At 39.1% G+C, this 25996-nt stretch overlaps 1 protein-coding gene across 3 annotated transcripts in view; it reads left to right on the top strand.

Moving 5' to 3' along the window:
- Positions 1-25996, top strand: part of stau2 (staufen double-stranded RNA binding protein 2) — a 211545-nt gene that overhangs the window by 12706 nt on the left and 172843 nt on the right. For 2 of the 3 annotated variants that reach the window (XR_007956897.1, XM_052023203.1), the window contains exons 3-6: positions 4004-4134; positions 7003-7162; positions 13327-13462; positions 22121-22165. Coding sequence is in view for 2 of the 3 variants with exons in the window: in XM_052023203.1 (XP_051879163.1) it covers positions 4004-4134; positions 7003-7162; positions 13327-13462; positions 22121-22165 (472 nt within the window). In the remaining variant the exon portion in view is untranslated. The remainder of the gene's footprint in view (positions 1-4003; positions 4135-7002; positions 7163-13326; positions 13463-22120; positions 22166-25996) is intronic. The other variant, XM_052023204.1, reaches the window with a different exon arrangement.

The raw sequence follows: 25996 nt of genomic DNA, 5'->3' as shown, positions 1-25996 counted from the left end.
GTTTAGGAAAGCTTAATCTGATCAAACCAATGAAAGACAAATTATGATTGATAAATTGGCTCTAGTTTTTTGAGGATGCAACAGGCAGAGCAGATTGATGGGAACCAGTGGATGTGGTGTATTTGGACTTCCAAAGAGCATTTGACAACGTGCCACCTTAGAGGTTGGTGCACAAATTAGGAGCTTATAGTTTTGGAGGAACCGTGTTAGTGTGGATTAGAATCTGGTTATCACCTAGAAATAAATGGATCTTTTTCAGATTGGAAAGACATAACTAGTATAGTAACCCAGCTATCAATTCTTGGCCCTCCAATTATTTACAAAAATATGAATGAAGAGGGGGTAGAATGTAAGGTATCCAGGTTTGTTGATGACACAAAAATAGGTGGAAGGAGATTTTGTGATGAGGATATTGTAACTTTGCAATGAGATAGAGATTGAATGGGTGGTATAGAGGAGCAGATTGGCAGGCAGTGTTTGGAGAGAAGCAAAAATAACAGGGTTGTTATAATGAGAGACTTCAACTTCCCGAATATAGACTGGAACCTGCTTAGTGCCAAAGGTTTAGATGGGACGGAATTTGTTAAATGTGTCCAGGAGGGATTTCTGACGCAGTATGTCGACAGGCCGACTAGAGGGAATGCCATGCTAGATCTAGTTTTAGGAAATGAACCGGGACAGGTGAAGGATCTATTGGTGGGTGAGCACTTGGAGGACAGTGACCATTGCTCCATAACCTTTAAAATTGTCATGGACAGAGACAGGTGCAGAGAGGACAAGAAGATATTTAATTGGGGAAGGCCGAACTATGAGGCTATAAGGAGAGAACTTGGGAGTGTAAATTGGGATGTCCTTTTTGAAGGGAAATGTACCATGGAGATGTGGTCGATGTTCAGGGATCTTATGCAGGATGTTAGGGATAAATATGTCCCGTTGAGGCAGAGAAGGAATGGCAGGGTGAAGGAACCGTGGGTGACGAGAGAGGTGGAATGACTAGTTAGGGAGAAGAAGGTAGCATACATAATGTATAAGCAGCAAGGTTCAGACAGGGCCCGTGAGGAATATAGAGTAGCGAGGAAGGAACTTAAGAAAGGGCTGAGGAGAACTAGAAGGGGACATGAATAGGCGTTGGCTAGTAGGGTTAAGGAAAATCCCAAGGCCTCTTTCCACGTACGTGAAGGGTAGGAGGATGGCTAGGGTAAAGGTAGGTCCGATTAAAGACAAAGGTGGGAGAATGTGCCTGGAGGCAGCGGAAGTGGGAGAAGTTCTCAATGAATACTTCTCTTCGGTTTTCACCAAGGAGAGGGGTCTTGATGATGCGGAAAGGAGTGCTGGTAAGGGTAATGTTCTCGAGGTTGTAGATATCAAGAGAGAGGATGTGTTGAAGTTGCTAAATAATATCAAGACAGATAAATCCCCGGGGCCTGACGGGATTTTCCCCAGGCTGCTTCGAGAGGTGAGGGAGGAGATTGTTGAACCGCTGGTAAGGATCTTTGAGTCCTCGCTGTCCATGGGAATGGTGCCAGAGGATTGGAGGGCGGTGAATGTTGTCCCCTTGTTCAAAAAAGGTGGTAGGGATAGTCCAGGGAATTACAGACCAGTGAGTCTCACGTCTGCGGTGGGTAAGCTGTTAGAAAGGATTCTAAGGGATAGGATCTATGAACACCTAGAGAATCATGGACTGATTAGGGACAGCCAGCATGGCTTTGTGAAGGGAAGATCTTGCCTCACAAGCCTGATAGAGTTCTTTGAGGAGGTGATGAGGAAGATTGATGAGGGTAATGCAGTGGATGTGGTCTATATGGATTTTAGTAAGGCGTTTGATAAGGTTCCTCATGGTAGGCTTCTTCAGAAGGTCAGAGGCCAAGGGATCCAGGAAAGCTTGGCTGTGTGGATTAGGAATTGGCTTGCCTGTAGAAAGCAGAGGGTTGTGGTGGAAGGAGTGCCCTCGGATTGGAGGGCAGTGACTAGTGGTGTCCCACAGGGATCGGTTCTGGGACCTCTACTTTTTGTGATATTTATAGATGACTTAGATGAGGGGGTGGAAGGCTGGGTTAGTAAGTTTGCGGACAACACTAAGATCGGCGGTGTCGTGGGGGGCTGTCAGAGCTTACAGAGGGATATTGATAGGATGCAGAACTGGGCTGACAAGTGGCAGATGGAGTTCAATCCGGAGAAGTGTGAGGTGGTACACTTTGGAAGGACAAACTCCAGGGCAGAGTACAGGGTAAATGACAAGGTACTTGGCAGTGTAGAGGAGCAGAGGGATCTGGGGGTTCATATTCACAGTTCACTGAAAGTTGCCTCACAGGTGGATAGAGCAGTTAAGAAGGCCTATGGGATGTTAGCTTTCATAAGTCGTGGGATTGAGTTTAAGAGCTGCAAAGTGATGATGCAGCTTTACAAAAATATTCACAGTTCACTGAAAGTTGCCTCACAGGTGGATAGAGCAGTTAAGAAGGCCTATGGGATGTTAGCTTTCATAAGTCGTGGGATTGAGTTTAAGAGCTGCAAAGTGATGATGCAGCTTTACAAAACTCTAGTTAGACCACACTTAGAGTACTGTGTTCAGTTCTGGTCGCCGCATTACAGGAAGGATGTGGAGGCGTTGGAGAGGGTGCAGAAGAGATTTACCAGGATGCTGCCTGGATTGGAGCGTATGGAATATGAGGAATGGCTTAAAGTGCTAGGGCTTTATTCACTGGAAAGGAGGGGGATGAGAGGAGACATGATAGAGGTATATAAAATATTGAGAAGAATAGATAGAGTAGACGGTCAGTGCCTCCTTCCCAGGGCACCAATGCTCAAGACGAGAGGGCGTGGCTTTAAGGTTACGGGTGGGAGGTTCAGGGGAGATGTCAGGGGGAGGTTTTTCCACCCAGAGAGTGGTTGCACTGCCTGGGGTGGTGGTGGAGGCAGATACATTGGATAGGTTCAAGAGTTTGTTGGATAGGCATATGGAGGAATGTGAGATAGAGGGATATGCAGGAGGAAAGGGTTGGATAGTGTGAGGGTGGTTTGATGGATGGCACAACATGGTGGGCCGAAGGGCCTGTCTTGTGCTGTATGGTTCTATGGAAATCGAGTTCAGTGCAAGGTCATGCAATTCAGTAAGAGGAATCAAAAGGCAGATTATTATTGAAGTACAAATGAATGAAGTACAAATGAATGAAGTACAAAGGGGTCTAGGTGTTCTTGTCTATGAATCACAAAAAGTTAGCAGATGGGTGCAGCAAGTATTTAAGAAGGCAAATGGCATATTGGCCTTTATCGCAAAGGGGTGGAGTTTAGAAATAAGTAAGTTTTGTTACAACCTGCATGTCTTTGGGACATGATGAAACTGGAGCAGCTGGAGGAAACCCATGCAGTCACAGGGAGAATGTATGTGGGCAGCACCCAAGATCGGGATTGAACCTGGCTCTCTGGTGCTGCAAGGCAGCAGTTCTACTAGCTGCTCCTCTGTGTCACCTAAACCTGCTCAGTTTTGGTTCCCTTGCCTGAGAAAGGATATAGTAGCATTGGAGGCAGTCGAAAGTAGATTCACCAGACTACTTCCTGGGATGAGAGGATTGTCCTATCAAGAGGCTAAATAGGTTGGGTTGGTATTCTTTGGAGTTTAGAAGAATGAAGGATGATTTTTTAGAAACACAAGTCCCATGACAAGGTAGATGCTGATATTTTCATTAGTGGTTGAGTTTCAAGCAAGGGGACATAGTTTCAGGATAAGGAACTGATTGTTTAAAATGCAGGTGCTTGAAAATTTCTTCTCAACAGAATGAATCTCTGGATCTTTACCCGAGAGAGTTGTGGAGACTATTTGAGTATTTGAATATGGAGGTGGATAAATTGTTGAATGAATGGAACAAAAATTAAAAGAATTTTTATTTTGGCAATGTTGAAAGAATATGACGTTCATTGTTTTTATTTTCATTATAAATGTTTATATTCTCCAAGGCTGTGGGGATTATTACATTATAGGCTTTCTAAAATATGTCGGTTGCAGTTTCTTTCCAGGATAACATGGCAAACCCCAAAGAGAAAACCCCAATGTGTCTGGTGAATGAGTTAGCCCGTTTCAACAGAATCCAGCCCCAGTACAAACTTCTGAATGAAAGAGGACCAGCCCATGCCAAGGTAATAGCTTAGTAGCTGTTACATTTTATTTTAGATTTTTGAGGCATTTTTTTCACATACTAATATAGAAAACAATGTTCATTTCCATCCAGGGTTTCTCATTTTACAATCTTGGTGTAATTGCCTAGTAACTAAATATTTTTGCGAAATAATTTTGACGATAGAAAATTTAATACACATCCATTCAGTTCATTTCTCTGTCTAATCCCATATTTCAGCTTTAGGTTCATAACCCGATAGGTCACAACTCTTCGAGTACACATCTGTGTACTGTTTAAGAGGGATGAGGGTTTCTACCACCCTTTCAGCCAGTGAGTTCCAGACTCCCACCATGCCCTGAATGAATTATTTTCTTTCCCTCCATTCTAATCCTTTTACTCTTGCTTTTAAATCTATGCTCTTTGGTTTTTGACCCCTTCACTGAGGGGGGAAGAAGGTCCTTCCTGTTTATTGAATCTTGGTCTGTCATAACTTTATACGTCTCGATTAAATCTCCCCTCTTTCAGCCTCCTTTTATGTAACATTCCACCTGACTCTTGGGAATTCCTGGCCCATGACTGCTCAAAGTGGAGGAGGATTTGGGATGGTATGAAGAATCTTGAATCCATGCATCAGAACCACATAGAAACCCTATATAAAAAGTCAAGGAGGTGCATCACCTTGCAAACTATCCAGTTGCCCAGCCGGTCAAGCATTTCCTGTCTCAATTGTGGAAGAATCTTCAGTTCCCACTTTGCTCTCATAAGTCACCTTGGAACCCACAAAACAGAGTGGAAGCAAATGCATCCTTGATCCCAAGGAATTGCCAAAGAAGAAGATGCAGTACTTGAGATATGGTCTAACTAGCATTGAATACAATTCCAGCATAATTTCTGTTCTTATCCTGCTTTGCTCCCTTAATCACCTTCTTGACTTTTAAGGACCTGTGAACACACCAGAAGGCTTTTCTCTCTGCTCTGACAAAGGGTCTTTGACCTCAAACATTCTATAGACGCTGCCCGACCTGCTGAGTGTTTCCAGTATTTTCTGATTTTATTTTACACAACGAGATCGCTCTGTTTACATTCTTGCTTGGTCTAATGAAATGAATGAACATTTGACCTGTATCATTATTTGTCAATATTTGCTTGATTTTTGACATGGAGGAATAGATCTTTAGTTGGTTATGGTATTTTAAATTTCCAGTTTTTCTTAATCTTTAAGTGTGCATTAGCTCACAGAAAATATCAAATTAATTTTTCCCACCTTTCCTAAAACTCAGTGGCAACTTGTCCAATTGTTGACCAATGTTAAACTAGTAGTTTGTTGCTGGGCCAAAGTTTGATATTTCCCTGCTGATCACTGCTCTGAGAGAGCAACCAGGACTGCTGTAGTTCAAGGAGAATCCCAGCCACTACCTTGTGAACATAACTGGGAACGAATAAGCATGAGATGTCATCTTGCCCACATCCTGAAATCAAATACAAAATAAAAAATAAATGCTTGTTGTAATTGTACAATTACAGCTTCAGTTTCCTTTTAAAACTTCTCTCAAAGTAACTTGGATGAAAGGGAAAGACAAGAATTTAACTTGAATTGAAATCTACATTCAACTTCAAAAACCAGACTGATTTCACAATGTAATGATTAATAATTTACAGCAAACTTTATTTGTACAGGAAGCTTTGCCTTGAAAATAACTTACAAGATTTTTAAGTGTTATTTATTCTGGAGGAACATTGGAATTCTCCTGGTGGTGGAAGTCAACATTTATCCTTGGTCAAGAGATGGGATTAAATCCATGTGACACCAGCTGCTTTTTTACCCCCTCATTTCCTTTCATTGATATTTCTTTATTGTTAGGCATCTGTGTAGCAAAGGAATGGACAGTGGTACATCACAGAAATGCAAGTCAGCCAGAAAAGTGCATTTAAAATTCAAGAAAGGATAGTTTATAACAGCACTTCATTTGTACTTGTACTTGAGAAAATCAATAGAACTATTTAAAGTCAAATTGACTTTTTAAAAAAAAGTGTGATATGAAAATAAGGTTCCAATATAAAAAAGTTAATCTGTTAATAAATGGATGGATTGAGATAAAATGATGTGCAAGATTGTGGATTAGATTAATTTTCAGTTGCAAGTAGAAGCATTTAAACTGTTCTTTTGTCTGTGCATTGCACTAGACTTAACCATGCATTATCAACTCTGTGTATAGACAGATGGACAATGATCAAGCAGTTACTGAATAATATTATCCTTTTGGGTGCCAGCAAACTAATGAATGTCTGAATGAAAATGATAGTGCCAGTTTGATTAATTATGTGTTGCCATTTCAACTTTAACAAGTTTGATGCTTCTAGATTCAAGTTATTTAAAATTGGATTTTATTTCAGATTTGACTGTGATGTAATGAACTTGCCACTAGGAGCAAATGATGTAAACTCTGGGTAGTATGAGCAGGTGATAATTGATGATCCTTCTTGATGGGAAAAGGCAAATGTTACCTGAGATGTACGTTGAAAGCTTTGGTTCCATAAGTTTGATTAGAAACTTATTTTCATTATCTTGACCATAGAATGTATTATGGTAGTAGCTCAAGTTACTATTGACCCAGGCTTCCCTTCAAAGCATCTGTCTTTTGGCAAATGGGGGTTTAAAAGTAAAATTGCACAAGTTACTTCAACAAAACTCATTCATACTCTTACAAGAAGCTTGCCTCTAAAATTAAAGTCACATTGGTTAGTTCTGTGTGGTCTTTTACCGGAAATCAGATGAAAAGTGTAGAATCCAGCATTAGGCTGTGAAGCTTTTATGGACTATATAAGATGTTTAGATAAAATAGTAAAATCCAAGTAATCCAATCCAAATGATTTTCTTTTTATACAGATCTTCAGTGTACAGTTGACCCTTGGAGATCAAACTTGGGAAGCAGAAGGAAGTAGTATTAAAAAGGCTCAACATGCTGCTGCAGCCAAAGCGTTGAGTGAAACCACTCTCCCAGAACCATCCCCACGGCCAACAAAAGCAATTATGAATAATAATCCAGGTACTGGAACATTTTATTGCTCTTAATTTGTGCTTTCCTGGAATGATTCCAGGAACTCCTGTTGTGGGTAGATTAGAAAAGCTGTGGTTCTTGAAGCAAAGAAGGCTAAGAGAACATTTGATAGAGTTTTAAAAATCAGAAGGAGTTAAAGTAGATAAATAAAATGTTACTAATTGGTGAACAGCCAGTAAAACTCAAAGGAGTACTTTTAAGGTGATTGGTATAAAAACCAGAGGCTGTGATTCGGTTAGTTTTGGAATAGACTACCTGAGTGGGTGGTGGGCACGCATCAAATGGCAGCGATCTAAAGAGAACTAGATAAGTACCTGGAGTGGAAAATATTGTAGGGATGTGGGTAAGAGCAGAAAGTCAGTATAGACTCAATGGGCCAAACAGCCAATATGATGGTTATCTAACCATCTTTGATTTACTTTGATAGAATACCAACTTTTTAATCTTGTTTTGTCATATGCTATTTTTGCAAAAAACGTAAAGGAATAGAAACAGGCCATTCGGCCTGACTGTTTTGTGCTGATGCTTATCCTGCATGTGTTTCTTTTAATCCCTCTTTATCTAAATCTAATAACATAACATTTTCTTTCTCCCTTGTGTACTTAGCTACTTATTCTCTCTAAATTCAGCCAGACTATTCATGTCAACTGTTCCTTTTTGTTAGAAAATGTAACGGGACATAGCATTTTAGTGAAGTTTAATAATAGAGATCTGTGCATTTATTGCAATAATGCTTGAATAAGAAAAATTATTAAGCAGTAGTACCAGAGCTTGCATCCTTCTGAATGGTTATTGTACTTAGACAGGCAATTGAGAGCTCAGCAAGATGAGAGTGAGGAACAAGGATAGATGTGCTGATTTTTATTTTGACTGTTCTCCACACAGTGCCCCATTCCACCCTCCCCTCGGTCTCTCAGCTCTTCACTCAGTATTGAACACAGGAACATGATGATCATGGCTAGTCTATGCTGGCCTCAGTGATTCTTTTGTGCCAGTTCCTCATAACCTTAATTCATTGATCTTTTGAATATTTATTTATCTCCATGTTAAATATATCTAATGATCTGGCCTCCTCCATCCTTGAGCATGGAAAATTCCAGAGGTTCTCTATCCTCCTGAGAGAAAAAAATTTCCATGCAACCTAGTTTTAAATGACTCACCCTTTATTTTGTAGCTGTTCCCTTGTTTGTGACTCTCCCAGTATTGAGAATCTGTCAAGCCCCCTCCCCAGCATTCTTCTAAACTCCAAAGACCTAGACTGTCTAGCCTCTCTTGATGGGAATCAGCCTGGTAAATCTTTTTTGGACTGCCTGTGATGCTACTATATCCTTTTATAAGTAAGGGGACCAAAACTCTGCACAGAATTCCAGGTGTGGTGCGGCTTCACCAACACCCTGTCCGACTAACAAAACTCCCTATTCTGAAACTCCACCCTCTCCACAATAAAGGTCAAAATGCCTTTTGTTGTCTTGACTACTTGTTAGACCTGCCTGCTAACTTTTTGTGATTCATGCACCTAGATCCCTCTGAACTTCACCCATTTGCAGTCTCTCACTATTTACATAATTCACCTTTTGATTACAGAAGTGTATGACCCCTCGCACTTCCTTGAACTAAACTCCATTTGTCAGGTTTTTGCCCAATCACTCTATCTGTATCCTGTTGCAGAATCTGAATGTCATTTTCATTACATGCCCTTCCACCTATTTTCATATTATTAACAAACTTGGAAACCTTTCATTCCCTCCTCCAGGTCATTAATGTAAATAGTAAACAATTGAGGGCCAAGCACTGGTCCCTGGGAGACTCCACTAGTTGCATCCCTTCAGCCTGAAAAGGACCCACTTATTCCAAGTTTTTGTTTTCTATGCGATAGCCAGTTTACATACTTCCTCCAATACCATGGGTTCTTAATTTATGCAACAGCCTCTTGTTTTGCATCTTGTCAAATGCCTTTTGGAAATCTAAGTGTACTCCATCTACAGGTTCCCCTCTGTCAACTCTCCCTGTTACATCATCAAAGAATTTGAGAAAATTTGTCAAACATGATTTGTTTTTCATAAAACCATTTTGACTAGCTTTAATTATATTCAGCTTTTCTAAATGATTAGCTATTTCCTCTTTGATTACTGACTCTAGCATTTTGCTGACAATAGGTATTAAAGTAACTGGCCTATAGTTCCCTGCCTTCTGCCTTCCTCCCTTTTTGAAGAAGGGAGCCACATTGGTGTTTTCTAATCTTCTAGTACACTCCAGACTTAGTGAGTTTTGAAAAATTTCAACAATGGGTCCACTATCTCTGCACCCACTTTTAAAACCTTTTGTGTGCAGGCCAACAGGTCCTGGTGACTTGTTCACCTTTAGCTGTTAGTTCCTCTAATATTTTGTCCCTTGTGATTGGGATTTTTACAAGTTTCTCCCTATTATTTGAAATTAGCCTATATGGATATTTGCAGTGTTGTCCATGGTGAAGACTGATGTTGGGAGTGGAGGGAGAAAGAGGGGGAAAGAAATTAATTTAACATGTTTGTATCCATGCCATCTGCTTTAGGCCATGTGCACTTGGAATTCCATTCCTAAGGGCTTTTTGAATTCCTGACATCCTTTTATAAATTTCTATCAATTTCTTTGACCAAATTTTTGGTCATTGCTCCTAATCTCTGCTTCATTGGCTCACTGCTCATTTTTTATTATTATTTATGTCCGAGTACTTAAAGGCTTTCTTTAACTAGTAATGACAGAATACAAGTAGATAGATTCTTCATGAATCTAAAGGTGAGAATCGGGATATCTGTTGATTTTTAATTCTCCTCAAGTTGTGTCAGATTCAATGAAATCTGGTGTGAGTGGATTCTGCTGCTGAAAGTTTTAAAAGAAGATTTTAAGGAATCTTCAAGTTTAATTGGGAAATAACATCCAATTAATGAATGAATATACCCAGTAAATTATTTAACAGCATGCTCTATGTTGACAATGAAAGTCTATCCTGCTATTTTTTGGCTTTTAGTTAGCAATATGGGAATTTGTCAGGTTTGACCTAAATTTTGTAGCTCTTTCTTCAAGAAGAAAAATTATGTTTAATTGGATTAAAATTTAAAATTAAGAGGATGGAAATCGAGAATCAAGTAATTCATTTGAGTCACAGTTGCAGCTGTGGCTTGGAAGGTGGAACTCTTGCCTCTGAGCCAAAAGATTGTGGGCTCAAGTTGCCCTCCAGAGACTTGAGCACACTGATCTAAGCTAACTCTCCAGTCAATGTCAAGGGCACTGCTTGACTATTGGAGGTGCTAACTTTTGGATGAGAAGTTAAACTGAGGTCCTGACAAACTAAAATTGGCAGATGTTGGAAATCTGAAATAAAAAATGAAATGTTGAAAATACTCAGCAGATCAGGCAGCATTTGTGGAGAGAGTTGTCAATTACCCTTCAAACCAACTTCTTGACAGTTCTTCTTGCATTAATGTATAAAATTCCTTGGCACTTTGCTGAAGAGAGAACAGGGAGTTGTCCCTGGTATTTGGCCTATTTTTATTTCTCAGTCAGTTTTATGAAAACATTGTCTAACCATTATCACTTTGCTGTTTATTCGGTTGACAGCAAACTCTGACAGCTGACAGGTTTCCTGCATTTCAAGAGTGACTACACTTGTTGCATGGGTTGTGAAACATTTTGGGATATCCTGAGTTTGTGATGGTCTATCTTTGCATGTTTGCATGAGCAGGGCAGGGCATGTTCTTGAAACTGCAGTAACCCAAGATAGGAATATGTAAGGAAAGTTCTCCAAGATTAAAAATTGCTTACTTGTGTGTCTTACCTTCTGATTGCATGAATTATTTTTCCAAATGGTTCTTTATGTCAGAAAACAGACATCAATCGGTGTTGTTGGTGTCATTCATAGATCTCATCTGGGAGCTTCTACTTGAGACAATAGAATTTATCATCTTTAATTGACATACGAAAATTTAGAGTTCGTTTTTATGCAAACTGATAGTGATCAAGAACAGTGCAACACAGAAAAGGTTAGTTTACTCAGAGCTGCAAATCGGACTATTTTTCTAAAGAAATTAGAAACTAAATAGAGACATAAGCATAAAACACATTAAATGGAAAATGTTATCTCCTGATGTTATTTGCTGCATCAATCTGCCAGTGGGAGGACAATGAAACATTTACTAATGGACTCAGAAAGTAGCCTGCATAAAAGAAAATACTATTGATAAGTAACTTTGCATATAAAAAAAACAAAATTGCAAACAACAGAAACCTTCATTGAATCTTCTGTTTCATTATTTAAATGTCTCATGAACATGTCCCTCCCTATTGATGTAATCTTTAATACTAACCCCTCCCCTTCCCATAAACCCTCTAACTGTTTTCCACATATTGACCCCTACCTCTCATCTTTCAGCTACCATTATTGACTATATGTTAATAATGCAGTCAAATGTATAGGCCACCTTCATCTCAAATCCCATTCCTAAACCCTTCTAGTTCCCCAAGTATGATAAAATTCTATAATCTACTATCTGACTATTCAGAAATACCAATGGCTGACACCTGGTTCACTAGGTAATGTTTCCTCTCCTCCCTTGAAACTCACTGGGGCCCCCTATGATGTGCTCCTGTGACATTCACTGAAAAATTTATCATAATAAAATAAATCTCTGGCACACTCAGGACTTTGGTGTTGCCCGACAGGATTTTCTGTATTTTTGAATGTTATTTCTAATAATATCCCAACACACCATGAATTGACTTTTTTTAAAAAAAATACAAGTCATTATAATTTTCCAGTGACCCAGGTGAGTTGAAAGGGAGTGCGAGGACTAGGTCAAAGTCCAGAAAATGTGTCAATCTGGCGCTGAAGTCCCCAGCATTCTGGATTATTTGTGCAGTGAAACAAGGCACAAGTTAATGTGAGCTGGTAATTTGTGAAAGGAATCTATTTTGTGGAATGTGGAGCTTCATACTCATGATCCAGGCTGAACCACTCAGTGCCTAGAACTGAATGCTCATTTCCGTCCGAAATATTTCTGTATGAACAACAGTCCATTCAAAAGGATGCTGCAACTGTACCTACCAAAATTCTATCTCAGTACATCAGGTTCTGATGACCTGTTAACAAGTGATGAGCTCCTGTCCACCTCTGCCAAAAAATATTAGCAACTGAAGCACAATAGAAAAAGTGCACAGGAATAGCCAAGGACCTGTAACCCCTTAAATAGAAAATAAACTGAAAACTCATTCTGCTGGTGGAGTTCCAGAATTGGGCCTAATCTCTGGTGAGAATGAAGGCAAAGAATGCTGCAGAAAGTATAGCCAATTACAGAATACTTGACTTATTTGGCTTACTATGCATAAAGAGATTTTAGAAACAAATGATAGAATGGAGGTCCCTCAAGTACTTCAGCTAAATGAGTCAGTGGCATTACTATTCCATGAGATTTGGTGAAATAACTTTTTTCAACAATTTTCTGTATACTTCCTGGATAGTGCAACTTGCAAGTCATGTTAGCTTTGCATTAACCAGGATACAATCAAAATATTATAACAACAAGGATCTATCTAAGGTTGTCCCTAAGCTCATAGTTTAAAATACACAGCCCTGTTTTAAAAACCTCTTGTGATCGTGACTCTTCCCATTTTCCATAATCTCCAGTCCTGCAGCAGTGAGAAACTATATTCCTTCAGTTAAGATCTCGAGTTGTTGTTGTTATTATTATTATTTCTCATCATGAGTGCTTTGGTGCCAAAATTTGGAGATCTGAGATTCACCTTGACTTCTCCAGCTCTTTCCCTCTCAAACACTTGCTCCCTCTTCACTCTTTCCCTCCGTGTTCTCTCTCAGTGTTCCTCAATTCCACCCATTCTAATATTTCCTTGTCTTGTTTTCAAATTTTAAAGCACTTTGGCATGTTTTACTACATAAAATATGATGTATAAATACAGGTCCATGTTGAAGTATAACTAAACAACATATGCCAATGACTTTGGTAACATTTTGATTTTGGTCACTGACACAATTTATTAAATGTATTTGTTGTAGAATGCTAACTTAAATTATTGTACATGTATATCTGTAGCAATTGAAGTTGCATTGTTTAGTGATTTTGTTTAAGAGGCTGTTGTATTTACTTTTGTGTACATTACAGGAAGCATAACACCAACCGTCGAGCTGAATGGTCTTGCAATGAAGAGGGGAGAGCCTGCTATCTATAGACCATTAGAACCAAAGCCATTACCCAACTACAGAGCTAATTATAACTTTAAGGGCATGTACAATCAAAGGTTAGTCTGGTGAGCTTTTAATTATTTATTGCCAAATTATCTGACAGTTGAACTACTAAATTGTGATTGTACTTCATGAACAACAGAATAAATGTGATAAAATTTATAAGATTTAAGAATTTTTTTAAAACAAGACTTTCAAAATATATAATGTTGATCCTGGTTGAATCTTTTGCTTCTCAAATATATATTTATTGCTATGTTTATCTCTGAGTATTGTACTATTTCACTTTAGTTTTTGGCTGGTATGTAACATTTTTTCAATGTAATGGAGAGAAATTCCAAAGAAAATGCAAAGAATGTGAAGTGAAAAATGTTTATTTATGACAGAAAAACATTCATGAACAAATACAAAATGTCAAAGTTGCTAGATTCACTGCAAATCTATTATAATTTAGTGATTTTTGTACAAATTACAGCACAACAGTTCGGAGTTGCTTGTTACCGAAAATTCTTCTTGGCTGTGACAGTGTTGGTGGCTCCAACAGCATAACATTTTGAAGCATCGAAATCTCTTAATATACCTTTTATCGCCTGGTTACTTAGTTTCATGTTTTCCATACACATTGGAATGTTTGTTTCCTATGGCTTGTTTCTCACATATATCATAAGCTTCCCAGTATTTGAGAACTTTAGAACTATAATTATAATCATGGCACCTCCTCCAACTATAAGGTTTGGCTCAAACTTTATTTACCAACTTGGTTTCAATGTGCAGTCAAATTTATATTGGTTCCAAACATGCATGGATGCTTTTCTTGCTGTGAATATTTATGTGACATTTTCCCCATAGATTAGCCTGCAGCCTATACATTTTCCTATACATTTCAGGAATTTTCCAAGTTAACATAAATCATTATGCTGAAGTAGCTTTTAAGTAGGGCATCTCCAACATTCATCTGTTCTACTGGTCATGTTATGAGCAATCACAGTCGGCCTACCCCTTCTTCCTCATTCTGCCTTCACTTGCACACTATTAGATAATTTTATCATAATTAACAAATTATTGTCATTGTGCAGCTCATGAAAAAGAAAACAATCAGCTGACTTTTTGGTCTACTTTTGGGGAATACCTTTAGCAGAAGGACTGCAATGATTCAAGCAGATGGATCGCCACTTCTCAATGGCATTTAGGGATTTGGCTGTGCACACTTCTTAATTATTCTGGGATACCCAGGTCCCAAAATGAATAATAAAGTGTTCACATCAAGAACCAACAACTAGGACAAAAGAATTTGTTTATTTTATATGTTTCATCTAAGGGAAAAATATTGTCAAGATATCGGGGATAATTCCCATGCTCTTCATTGGGATTTTGTTTCCATATTAGTCTGAGAGAACAGCCTCAGTTTAACATCTCATCTCAATGACGGCTTTACCAATATTGCAGCACTTTCTCAGTTTCAGCCATAATTTTTGTGATAGTATTTCCAGTCAGGATTTGAACCTTGGGCCTCCTCCCTTTGGCCTAGAGATGCAAGTGCCACCATCTGAGTCACAGCTGACTGTTTCAGGGGAGCAGCTTTGCTTTCAACTTCTTATCATTGCCTCTGCTGCTTCATAGCTGCTGATGCCCATTTGCTCTAATTAAACTTTGCCTCTTTTATGCACAACTGGCGTTATTTTTCTTAACTTGTGTTGCTGCTCCATAATCTTAACTGGCAAATGAAATTTTTGGGCATTGATCATGTATGAAGTTTTAAAATGTTAGGCTTTGAAGGACTGGTCCATTTAAAAACTACTCACCTTAGGATAAAATAGAGGTACAGATGTAACTGTTAAACAAAAGACAGTCATGAAAAAAAGTTGAAAGGTATTGTCTCCTGTTTGAGTCAGCATCAAACATCAGTGATATGGATAGAGTTTTGAGGAAAGAACGTGGACATTTAATACCTGATTCTAAACTTACATTCCTTCCTTGTGATCCTAATTGTTTTCTACCCCAGCTGGGTATTCCATCAGTCTTCACATTGAGGAACTCTGTTCCCCTTGCCCTCTCTGAATTCTCTGATCTTCCCAAAATGAATCTTTCCTTGAATCTTTCCAACCTATATTCTTATATAATCTTGCCATCTCTATTCTTGTGATCTTTCTATTTAGAGGTTTGATTATTGACAAAGTCATTCTAACCACTTGTTCTTCTTTAGTAAGCCCTCTTCCTCCTGTTCGAGTCCTTCAAAAATTTCTGTTCCCTTCTACCCTTGGTCACTTCCAATAACATTTGCAATATCTCAATATGCAGCTATTGTTTACCAAACTGCTTTCTTTCCTTTGTTCTCAGCAAATTGCCCACTCTTCCAGGATAATCCATCACCAGCTGCCTTTTTGCACCTCTGTCCCACATTCTTTCCACTTCACATTGAACTCTCAATTTTCTTGAGTTTCTCTTTCTCTCCTCTCTCTTTGCTGTGACAGTGTTGACTCTATTCAGCTCTTCACTTAAACTGATCTAAATAAAGTTATGACCACCCAGCTGTTGGTGCTAAACTTGCTGACTTTGTAATCTATTCCCTCTCCACTGGGACAGCCTCGCATCCATTCAAAACCATCATCTTCAACCCTCCTAGCTCTTATAATCTGTTGTTCCATCTTCAATTCATTTTTCTTTTCAAATTCTTGCAAGAGTCAAGGTGTTCCAATCCATGCCCATCTTTCCTGCAACCTCCTGTTTGGAATACTTCAGTAATGTTTCCACCACAACCTCAGTACTGAAATGGTGCTGGACATGTTCAGTGATTGTAATGCATTATTAATTTATCTTTTAACCATTCTGCAGCTTTTGCTAGTTAACTACACCACTTATCTCCGGTGAATTCTCTCCACCCCCCCCCCCCATACTGGTTCAATAGGACTGACCACACATGAGACCCCCCACCCCCCCCACCTAAGTAGAGATTTCAATTGAAAAGTCATCATTCTTTGTGTTACACAAATACTGGCTATAACAAATGGGTATTTTTGAAGTGTATTCATTGTCGTAATATGGAAAGCACAGGAACATTTTGCCCACAGAGATCAATGAAATATGGAACAGATCTGTTATGATATGGGATAAATAATGGACTAGACATCAGAGATAACAATCCTGGTCTTTATCGAAATAGTGACATTTGATCTTACACATCCACTTGAGGAGACATGTAACTTTAATTTTCTGGCTGAGACATTAGCTTCATGTGCTTTTATGCATGGTAATTAATTAATAGAACAACAGTAAATGAAATGATTTTTAATTTCTGTGGAAAACTAAAATGAAACACAAAAATCACGTAGTGTAGCAGAATAGCTTAGCAGGAGTTCTGACCAGTTACTGAGCACGTCTTTAGCCAGGGTATTGTCAAAATGCATTGCATTTTCTGTATCCAGAGGGCTTAGCAGGTTCTTGAGGTCACATGGAGTAAATTCATTTGTTTTCAGACTTCTTTAATGGTGAGGATCTTAGGAGATGTCAAAACTGTTCATCCACTTGAATGAAGACGGTTGCAAACATTTCAACTTTGTGCACTCGCACACTGGGTTCTCCTGCCATTAAGAATGAGGATGTTTTTGAAGTCACTTCGTGCCATTAATTTTGTAGTTGTCTGCCACAATTTTTTTTTTACAGGATATGGAAGAACTGCCTAGGGTTCTATAAGGGCATTATGCTTAAAATATTTTGCATGCCTATAATATCATTTGATTGGTGCTTCATCTCATGTATTCCTCATGTTGTTCTTAGTTCTCTGCATTAAAGCACAGATACATTGACATGTTGAAGCACTGACAGACTTAAGATCCATCTTAGGTTTGTGTTTCTGACTTCCGCCTGATGAGCCAAGTGGAGAATGTCTGTTAAGTGGTCAGATAATGGGTTATACCAATGTATACTCTTTCTGAATGTTCACATGAGCCAAAATCATCGAGATACCTGGAGGCTATTAGAGTTGTTGCAAACAACCTTCTGTTTTCCATGCGAGGAATGGAAATGGAGGCAAATATAGAACGTTGTGAAATTAATGATTTGAGTTATTTTTCATGTGAAGTTTCATGTGCCTCAACCCATTTACATCTACATCATTTTAATAGAGAATTTTTTTGCAGGAGTTTTATCGGGGAGTTATAGGAAAGATGACTGAAAGCTTGGTCGAATAGGTTTAGAGAGCGTCTTCAGGAGGGCACTTCACAGCTTAGGGCCTTGGCATTTGAAGACACAGTAGTGAAGTAATTACACTGAAGGTGATGAAGTGCCAGAATCTAGAGGTAACAAAGAATGGATGCAGGTTTCAACAGTAGATGAGATGAGGCAGGGACAGAAAAATGTGTTGTTGATGAGTCATTCTGAGTGATGGTGCACATACGTTGCCCAAAGATCATTTTGGTGTTGGAAGTAAGGTTGGAAACATCCTAGTTGATTGTTGCCAGCAGGTACATGGAATCTGTGATTAAGAAATGGAATTTGTGAAAAGGATTGAATATGACTTAAGTCTTCCCAATATTTATTTGAAGGAAATTTTTGTTCATCCAATATTGAATGTTGGACAATCAGCCTGATAATTTAGAAACATTAAAGTGGTCAAGAGAAGTGGTGGTGTGGTAGAACTGGGTGGTGTTGGCATACAATTGGAAACCTTTGAAATTTTTGGATGATGTTGCCGAAAGATGGCATGTAGGTGAGAAACAAGAGATGGGAGGGGAAAAGAAGGAAGAAGGAAATGAGATGGTGGAATAAAGTGGCAAGTGTGTTTTGTTGAAGAAAAACATGATGGGGGCAGATGAAAAGGAACAGGGAGCAATACCAAAAGGGAAGGAACTGTTGACCATCATCAGTTAATACAGTGGCTAGAGAGGAAATTTATATGGTCAACAGTTTAGTGGGTTTTCTGGGACAAGCTGAGCATTGAGAAGTTGTGGAAAGAAGTCCAGGGTGTCAGCATCTTGGAGGATCTCTCTTGGGCCCAGCACATATGTGCAACCATGAACAAGGTGTGCCAGCATCTCTACTTTCTTAGAAGTTTGAGATTTGGCATGTCATCAAGATTCTGACAAACCTCTACAGGTGTACAGTGGAAAGCATTCCGACCAGCTGCATCACAGCCTGGTATGGAACTTCCAATGCACAGGAACGCAAGAGGCTGTGGAGAGCTCTATCACGGGTACAGCTCTCCCTGCCATCGGGGACATCTACACAAGAGGTTATGTCTCAGGAATGCGACATCCATCATCCAGGACCCGGGCCATGCCCTCTTCTCGATGCTGCCATCAGGCAGGAGGTACAGGAGCCTGAAGACCCACACCTCAAGGTTCAACGACAGCTTCCCCACTGCCATCAGGTTCTTGAACTGACCTGAAAAGCCCTGGCATTATCTTGGACTATATCCCTGGCATTATCTTGGACTATATCCCTGGCATTATCTTGGACTATATTTCTTTTGCTCTCTCTCTCTGTTGTTGTTTATTTTGTCATGTAAATTGTGTCTAATTTGTTAGTTTAAGTTTGTTAACTAAAGTTTGTAATGTACTCTGCTGCTGTAAAAAGCTAATTTTCATGACATTTATACCCTGTGTATATATGCCTATGACAATAAGCTTGAACTTGTAATGGGAGAGAAACAAAGGGCTCATGTAATTTCGAGTTTTGGATGGAAATAGCATTGGAAGTTTAGCCCAGAGAGCTGGAGAAGGAAGGGAGTCAGCAGACTAGTTTTAGCCACAAGATTCTTTTATTAGATGTCAAAACAAAGGGGGGATATGGAGTTAGAGGTTACTAAAGACATTTTTCAATAGAAATTGGGGTTATTTTTCTGTTCCAGGATGATTTCTGAATTGAGAGCAGCTTTTGACAAATAAGAGAAGACCTGATGCTGCTTCATGTGGTCTGGCCAAATCTGACAGTAAATGTTAAAACCAGCAGTTACCATATCTGTTCAACTCTGTCCTTTGGGCTTGAGGAAGCAAAAATGAGGGATGCACTGTGGGAAGGGGGAAAGGTGAGAAAGTAGAATGGTTTTAGTGAGAGACTTCATCAAAGGTGGAGGCAAGGGTGTGTTGAGCATGTGAGTGGACTGACAAATGTTTAATGTTTTTAAAGTGAATTGAGAAGGAGCTTATTCCGGGAAGGGGCATAGATGATGATGATGTCAGCAGGAAAGAGGGGTTGTGGTTGGAAAGTGATTCATGACGGTGATTAGAGGTGTCCCTGCTCATAGGGGAGACCATGGGAGCAGTGAGGTGATGCTGAAAGGTGATAGGAAGGGGAGGGAGTTGATGGGGGTAGCAGTGGTGATGACCAAGAATGATATAGGTTGGAGAGTTTACATGAACAGGGTGATTAATAGAAGATAGGAAAATACTTTCAGAGAGCAGGAGAATTGAGTTGGAGGTTGAAATCGCTGAGAATGGCAAGTTGTTAATTGTAGGAGCTGAGGGAGGAAGCAGTAAAGAAATCTGTGGTGGAAGAAAATTATGGCACTTGGGGATTCTAAATCAGAGGCACGAGATATGGCTGAAACATGCTCAAAGGAGATAAACATGCTCAAGGAGTAGGGGTATAGGGCCAAGGGGTAATTTCATTTCTAGAGCTGCCGTCTCAGTCAGGGTGGGATGAATGGTGCAATTTTTAGCCAGGCAGGGATGCAACATTTAGAGGGAAGCTGTCGTCATACATTAGGTTTCTGTCATGGCTGTCACTCACACAAAACCAGTGAATGGAAAGAGCCTTGTAGATGAATTTAATGGATAATTTGGAGGCATGGGATTGATAACTTATCCGTTTACTAACAAGCATGGCACTATCAATTTGATGGGAAGGATTCAGATTAGTTTATTCTCATATACATCAGGGTGCAATGAAATTCCTTGCTTTCATGAAGCTCACAGTAAACAGTATACATGATGATAATAAATGCAACAAATAATGAAGTGCGTGCAAAACAACAGAATGGTGTAAAGATAGTAGTGCAATCTGAAGTAGTGCATAAAGAAATGCTAAAGTGACAATAACAGAATAACCAAGAGGTAGAATTAAGAGACTGAGAATGTGGCAGCATTGCTGGGATATTGGTCAGATTAAATCCCATACAAGAGAGTAGGATAAGACTGGGATAGATGTGTCAATTAACTCTTAAGAGGATAATAAGAGAAACAAACTGGTCTTTTTTTAGGAGCAAGCCAAATCTGGAGTGAGAGAGGGTTGAGGACACTGGATTTGAGGGATCAGTGAACCCAGAGGTAAAATGAAGGAAGGAATGAAAAAAAGTTGGTGAATACGAGGGGCGAGAAAAAGAGACCATTATAATTGCATTTAAGTGGATAGATGGGAAGAGAGACCCAATTTCAGTGTAATTAAGCCTAAGTAACTTGTTATGAAACACATACCTTGTCAGGTTGTTGGCCAAATTGTCGACCTGTCTATTGCTCTGAAAGGAAAGTCAGTGGCAGGATGCTACAGCTGGGGGTTCATGGTCTTGTCCCTTTTCTCCTCTCTTGCACAAGTGGTTCTGAAAAAGACATCCTCTTTACTTCCTAACCCTCAGGAAATCATTGCAGCAAGTGTGATTTTTAAATTGGGCTTCCAATTACACTGTGGGAGCCTGATTTAAATATGTTAAGTACCCTGTCTCTCCATGCCAAGGTCATACAGTAGAAAATGCTGATGCACAGTGTGACTGTTGCTCCAGTACGCCATCTAGTTAACCCTTTAATACCTGTGGTTACACTGGTGAAGTGGGGGTGTTAATATTGTGGCTGTAATAATCTTTACAATATTATAAAACATTCTTCAAAAATATTACATGTCCTTCTCTCCAGTTAATTCAAATTCATTGTTTCTGCCTGTTTTTCAGTATACTTCTGTGTTTATTAATAACTGATGTATGTCAAAATTTTGATTCTGTTCAAAATGGTGCTTGGAGAATATAGGAAATGCCCAGTATATTATTAAGCTATACTGAAAAAGTTTTATCCCTCACCTTTTGCTGACTCAGCTGGCATGGCAACTGGAAGCCTACAATTAATTAATGTAAGGAATGGGAAGAATCATAGTCTGCCCATATTGGTTAGGGATTTTGTTGGAAATTGCATGTGTGGATGTTTTGGTTGAGAACAGCTGTGATGCTTTGAACATCTGAGAACATTTGGTCAAAAGAAGTTGCTTGCTGGCATAGTGGCAGCAAAATTAAATTTGGACTCTGCTTCTCGTGGTCATTAAATAGAAAGCATTAGCTTGTCTCCACTTCCAGCTGGTAGCAATTTGTGCTGGGCAGCATGAGAGTTATGGATATTTGGTGAGACGCAGATTGATTTTGAAGGTTGAATAACCTAGCGACCAGCTGACTGTTGTTCTGAATAATGATTTCTTTGTTATGATACTAGAGGGTTACAAGCAGCAGTGAAACCTTTCTGTAGCATGCCTGATAGAAAGGAGTGGAGAAAAAAAACAGAGCCTGAAGCATTTTAACTTGCTGTTTAGTACCATTGATGTAGGATCTATGAATTTATTAAATACTCCTGTGCTAATTTTACTTGGTTTGTAACAGCAAAATATGAAAGGCTTGATTGCTGATTTAGATCTGTAGCTATTTCTGTTTTTTTTGGCAAGGTTGAAGGTACCTGTAGAAGTCCCAACATGTATTGGGGGTTTAATCCTTTAATCATTAAAACTGCAAATAATTTTTCTTTTAGGCTTGAATATGCAGAAACAGAGAATCTGATTAGCGAGACCAACGGGTAAGAAAAATTTTAGTAATTACTTTAGGCCCATTTTAAGCTGTAGGGAAGCTATGTGCTTGGTTAAAGTTACATCGTTTTAGTTCTTGATTTTTCTCAAAAGTTGTAAAAGATTATTATTAAATGAGCTGGTCTTCAAGGTTTTTTTAAACAATCTGCTCTATTTCTGATTCTTATTTCATGTATTGGAATGATCAGAGCCTAAATTTTAAGGAAAATGGGATAGTGCAGTTTTCTCATCAATAATATTGTATGGCGGGTTCTTTATACCATTTTAATGGGTCACTTAGAATTGACGAAATATTTTTACCACAATTGTTCTCCTTCCAGCTGTCAATTTTGAACAAATTTTCTTAGTCCCGTTTCAAACGAAATTTGAAAAGTTATGTAAAGCTCTCAACGTGAAACACCAAGATATAAGTGTGTGCCTGTGATTTCCCTCTTTGGTCTCGTTTTCTTAGGCAATGGAAGAGTTGCATCCTCCTGCCTACAAATAGGAGGGGAGATCAAATTCCAGAAGGCGGTCATTTGTCTGTCCTTAACAACAAGCAAAATTGGTACTTATGGGTCTCTGGGAAGAGGTCATCTCACAACTGCTTCCTCCTCCTCCTCCTCCATCCCCATCCCGACCCACAGCCCAGCAAAGAATTCAGGGACAAGGTGTGCCATACCATTTGTGAATGTATTGACAGATAGTTTGGTAGATTACTTGGAGTGGTTTCTATAGCCATTATCCTGGCTATCGATGTGATATATAGAAACCATTAAATGAGAAACGGAAGAATATAGGTCAGCCAGTTTCACTTCAAAGCTGGGCGAGATTGGAATTGGTATGGTGGGACAGCAAGTACCATTGAGAAAGAACAGATTAATTAAGGGCAGTAGGCATGGATTTGTAAAGGGAAGGCCATTTCTGAACTAACCCGATTGACTTCTTTGAAGAGGTATCATGTTATCAGTTCCAGTATGGCATAGAATAGATTTATTCTTAAGCGATTGATATTCCAATCAAAAAGTGGTATTATAGTTGAAGATTAAGGGACAACTTTAGTTTTAAGAGCAGTGTTTTGTATTTCACAGCTAGAACAATTGTAATGAAGGCATATATTTCATGAAATTAACATTGCTTGTTAGTATTATGGGAAGAATTGCAAGTATGTAATCACCAGGAGAAAGTAATCAGTTCTGAAGTATCCAAGTATTTACAATGCAGAAATGGGCCATTCGTTTGTGCTCCACGTGATCCTGCTATTTCCCTTTGTCATTGAACCTCTTTTTCTTACTCATCAAGCTCCCTTCAAATGCCACCTTGCCTCCTGCTGAATCAAATTCTACATTCTAATAACTCTGTGACTAGTCAATTAATGAAGGACCAGTGAGGCTAGTTATTCAACTGGTGTTTAATTGGAATTAATGGAAGTACGTTTTCTACAATTTTTTGTGATGTTTTAAAATATCATAGAACAAGCATTCATGGCAAAGCGAGAGGCTGTAATGGCCACTTAACTGGGACATTGTTAGTGTTCCTTGGAAACTGAGATGAAGTTGAATATCTTTGAGGTGTAGATTTATTTAATTTTTATTGTTTTGCTTTTCCTCTCTACTGTATGTGACTGAGCTTTATTGAAGTTGGTCTGGCATTGGAACAATTACTGTAGCAGCATTTCAAACAAACTTAAAGGCTAAATATATTTTGTAATAGCAATTTTACTGCCATCATTATGACATGGAATGAAGTTGTTGATAGTGTTAGAATACCTGTTTAAAGATGTTTACATTTACAAGGGGTGATGGATAAGGGTGGGAAAATGTTGAACAGATGCCAGAGCCTGAAGAATTCTATGACAAGCTCAGCTAAATTCTGTAGCATAAAATAGATTATTTAGCAAGTCTTTGGTGGTTGGGGATATTTCTATAATTTTCAAAGTATATTAACATACTGTCTCTTAGAAAAACTATGCGTTCACTGTTCTAAAATGTTTAGTGTGCTGAGCCACAGTTTAAGTGTTGAAAAGTTGGAGCCAATACCTAATGTTCTCAGTTGGAAGGTGTCTGCCTCTCAAATCCATTTGGTGGTTAATTGATCTCCTTGTATTTCACAGTTTGCACCTTACCTACAAAACTTGATTCAGAACTTGGGCAAAATCAGTTAATTAATGAACTGAAATAAATTGAGTTACAGGATCCCTATTCACCACTCCTTTACCACTTCAACTGTGGCTTAAGTATGTTCGTGAAATTTACAGTAATTAATGAGCTAGATATAACTGGAAAATTAATCTTTAACACCATTGTGGAATTTTACTCCATTGTTTAAGGAGATGGATTTTTTTCTCCACTAAAGGCAACGCTATACAGTATCCTGTTGTTACTGATAGCTTTGGTCCCAATTCAGTTAAAATGCAGAAAGTGCTTTTGGAAATGCAAACTGGTAAAATAGAAATTTTTTTCTTCTGATAATTGACCAAAAAAATTGCAGAGCACTTAGTCAAACACATTAAAAGAAAAAGAGAGATGTTTAGGTTTGATGACTCTTTTCAGTTGCATGTAAAAGGATTAACTTGATTTCAACTATCTGCTTGATACCATGGCTTAGCAAAAAGGTGTACTGGATTTTCGAAAAATAGGTGCCCAACCATGGCTTCTGATAGCAAATCTTAGCTTGGCCTGCTGAAGGAAGCCTCTGATTATCTGTTCTGTACAAGGTCCTTCCTCTGCAATATCTTGTCAATGCGGGGGAAATGGAGTTGGGCTCCAGAGGATCATGCAAGGTGGTTGGGGGAGGATCCCTTGCATCTGGCATGGAGTGGATGGGAAGGGCTGGTTAGGTAAGGTCATGAAGGCTTGGACTTCTGCCAGCCTATGATGGTAGTAGTGGTTTATGACTGGTGAGGGTGAGATGCTGCTGGATGGCAGTGGGGTGGTGGTGATGTGGGGGTTCGAGCACATGATGATGCAGGTGAGGAACAAGGATGGTGACGTAGAGATTGGGAGCAAATTGGCAGTGTGATTGACAGTGGAGGTGGTCAAGGACAATGGCAAAATATCAAAGGCACTTACCTTGAGAAAGATGGATGCCCCCAACTTCTCTGTATTGGTGTATTTAGAGGGGAGCTCTTCAAATTGCTCTGAAGCAGGCCTCAACCTTCCAGTCTAGATTTGTTTCAGTATTCTTTCAAGCATTCCATGCAAAGTAGAATTATACGCAAGGAGAATCAAACAAAGATTTTATTCTATTTGAGGTTATTGTGCACAGAAGGTAAAATAGCATGATGTTAGGATACTAGACTAACATACAATGGATTGGACTGTTGATACAGTGATGTAATTATGAATCTCATACTGGCAGCTGGAGAACAAATAAAGTTGGAAGAAAAAGCTGGTGTCCATGGTAGTAACCATAAAACTACTGAATAGTTGGAAAAACTCCTCTGATTCACAAATGTTCTTCAGAAGGAAATCTGTCATCTTTGCCTTGTGTGGCGTATATATGATTCCAGGCTACCTAATGTGGTTTACTCTTGCCTGCTGTCTGAAATGGCCAAGCAAGCATGCTGGTTTAAAAGGCAATTAGGAACATTCAATAAGTGCTGCCTTGCCAGTGGCAATGTCAGCTTGTGTTCTTCTGGCCTAAACTGAAATTAGCCTTCCAAGATACCCTTGATCTAAACTGGCAATTGAACCCTTGGAAGAGTCTGACAGCAACAGTGCACTAGCTTTATTATGATTATTCAGTTTGGATTTGCTGATTTGTGAATCATATTTGATTCAGTCAGCCACAGCTATGACAGGACTTGCAAGTACCAGACTTCCAAATGTGGCATTTTGATT

The sequence above is a fragment of the Pristis pectinata genome, chromosome 9, assembly GCF_009764475.1.
Source record: "Pristis pectinata isolate sPriPec2 chromosome 9, sPriPec2.1.pri, whole genome shotgun sequence".
In the NCBI taxonomy this organism is placed as follows: Eukaryota; Metazoa; Chordata; class Chondrichthyes; order Rhinopristiformes; family Pristidae; genus Pristis; species Pristis pectinata.
Note: the sequence above shows the minus strand (reverse complement) of the source record. Positions and strands in the feature narration are given on the sequence as shown.